Raw genomic sequence first — 2,000 nt, forward strand, 5'->3', positions numbered from 1 at the left:
CTCATCTTCTTTTGGAAGGTTCTATTTAAATTATCATTGTTTATAAGCCTCCTCTTCAAGCATGATAAATTATATTACGCATTTTATTGAACATGATAAAAAATCATAACGGAGTTATTATTCTTTCTTGTAGGTTTGTCTTGCATAAATAGTTTTTTTATATTTTATTATTATTATTATTATTATTATTATTATTATCCTTATTATTATTATTATTATTATTATTACTAGCTAAACTACAGACCTTGTTGGATAAGCAGGATGCTATAAGCCTAAGGGCTCCAACAGGAACAAATGCCCAGTGAGGAAAGGAAATAAGGAAAAAACTACAAGAGAAGTCATAAACAATCAAAATGAAATATTCTAAGAACAGTAACAACATTGAATTAGATTTTTCATATATAAATAATAAGAACTTAAAAAAATCAGAGTAAGAGAAATAAGATAGAAAAGTTTGCCCAAGTGTACCCTCAGGCAAGAGAAATCTACCCCAAGACAGTGGAAAATCATAGTACAAAGGCCACGGTACTGCACAAGATAAGAGAACAAATTTTTTATTTTGATTTCTCACACCTTTCGATAATATTCAAAATTAAATAATTTTAGAACAAAGCTTGAATATCTTAGAATTTATCAATGGGGACTATTTCTTCAATCCTGTTTCGTATTTCTAATTTAAATAAAGTAAAGAATATCGTATTATTTTTAATCTGCCTTAAACTTTATTCCAATTTCTGATGGTTGAATAATTAGTTTTCTTTTTCTTTTCTATCTAAGCATTTCTCACGTTTCATGGTAATTAGGTCAGAAGACTTATTTCTTTGTTTTAAAAGAAAAAATTTCATATCTCATTTGTAATATGAATTCCTCTCGCTTGAGAAAAATCAGAATCAGTCTTAAAATTTAGTTTTTTCGTGAGAGAGTTTCATGAAGCTTGGAACTGAGATTTATCTCTTAAGCTAATCTAGATAATTCTACAGTTTTATCAAAATAAAAGAAGGGTTTTTCAGTTTAAGGTGGTGTAAGATGGAAAACAAAACGGGAAAGGTGGAATGAAATGGATTACCAGTGTAATGTGTTGTCTCAATGCTTTGAATATAACAGGAAAAATCACTCCGCACCCACTTTACATTAGAGGCAAGAATTTTCATCATATTGGATCTTTTAACGGACATTAGGATCTAGAGCCTAACTTAATTCACAACTTTCAAGCTGACGTCAACGAGATGTAAAGATAAACCTTCCACATCCAGAGGTTAGAAAATAAAGAGCAAACGAGTGGAATAAATATCAGCATAATGAAAACTTTATCTGGTCAGGGGATTGGATTGTAAGTTTCCCTAAGATACTCAAAGGATGCCCTAACATCCCTTAGAATAACAAAGGCTCTTTTCCTCCGATCATTAAAATCGGCATCCTCATAAACCATCGAAGTCAGACTTCTCGTCTTAGCATCGTCTACCACACAGGTGTTGATTTCCATGTAACTTTTCAGGTAATCCAAAATCTGCACCACGCTCCTGAAAATATCGTTTAGTTGGCAGATAAACTTGTATTCCCTTACGCGGATCTGATCCAAAATAAGATTTTCAAGTGATACCAAACAGTGCTGCATTAGACCATACGATCTGGGTAGTTCTTCCATGTAAGGAAGTAAGGCAAATGGCAGTAGCCTGGATGGAGGCAGATAGGCGTCGTTTAGGCATCCTCTTGGGAATAAGGCGTCAGCTTCATTCCAGCTCCTGCTGATGAAATCTTGCGCCTGTAATATACAATAGTAAATAATACATTAGTAAATCATCGGTTGGAATATACACGATTAATAATACATTAGCAATTCATTGGTTTGAAATTTATATTCTATCATCCTGAATAAGAACATTGAGATATTCATACGCCAAGGGAATGTGTTGTCTCCTATTTTGCTTAGTCTCCTCGTGAATTTTGTAATGCATAGAACAGTTGGTGATGTTGGAGAAGGATTGGACTGGAATTCTAAC

At 32.9% G+C, this 2,000-nt stretch overlaps 1 protein-coding gene across 1 annotated transcript in view; it reads right to left on the reverse strand.

The window, feature by feature from the left end:
- Positions 1-1,005: 1,005 nt before the first annotated feature.
- The window catches only part of LOC137622392 (uncharacterized), an 18,047-nt gene continuing 17,052 nt past the window's right edge, over positions 1,006-2,000 (reverse strand). Inside the window, exon 3 of the mRNA XM_068353007.1 lies at positions 1,006-1,762. Within this exon, the coding sequence (XP_068209108.1) occupies positions 1,316-1,762 (447 nt within the window). The 3' untranslated portion in view covers positions 1,006-1,315. The remainder of the gene's footprint in view (positions 1,763-2,000) is intronic.

The sequence above is a fragment of the Palaemon carinicauda genome, chromosome 2 (genome assembly GCF_036898095.1).
Source record: "Palaemon carinicauda isolate YSFRI2023 chromosome 2, ASM3689809v2, whole genome shotgun sequence".
NCBI classification, from domain to species: domain Eukaryota; kingdom Metazoa; phylum Arthropoda; class Malacostraca; order Decapoda; family Palaemonidae; genus Palaemon; species Palaemon carinicauda.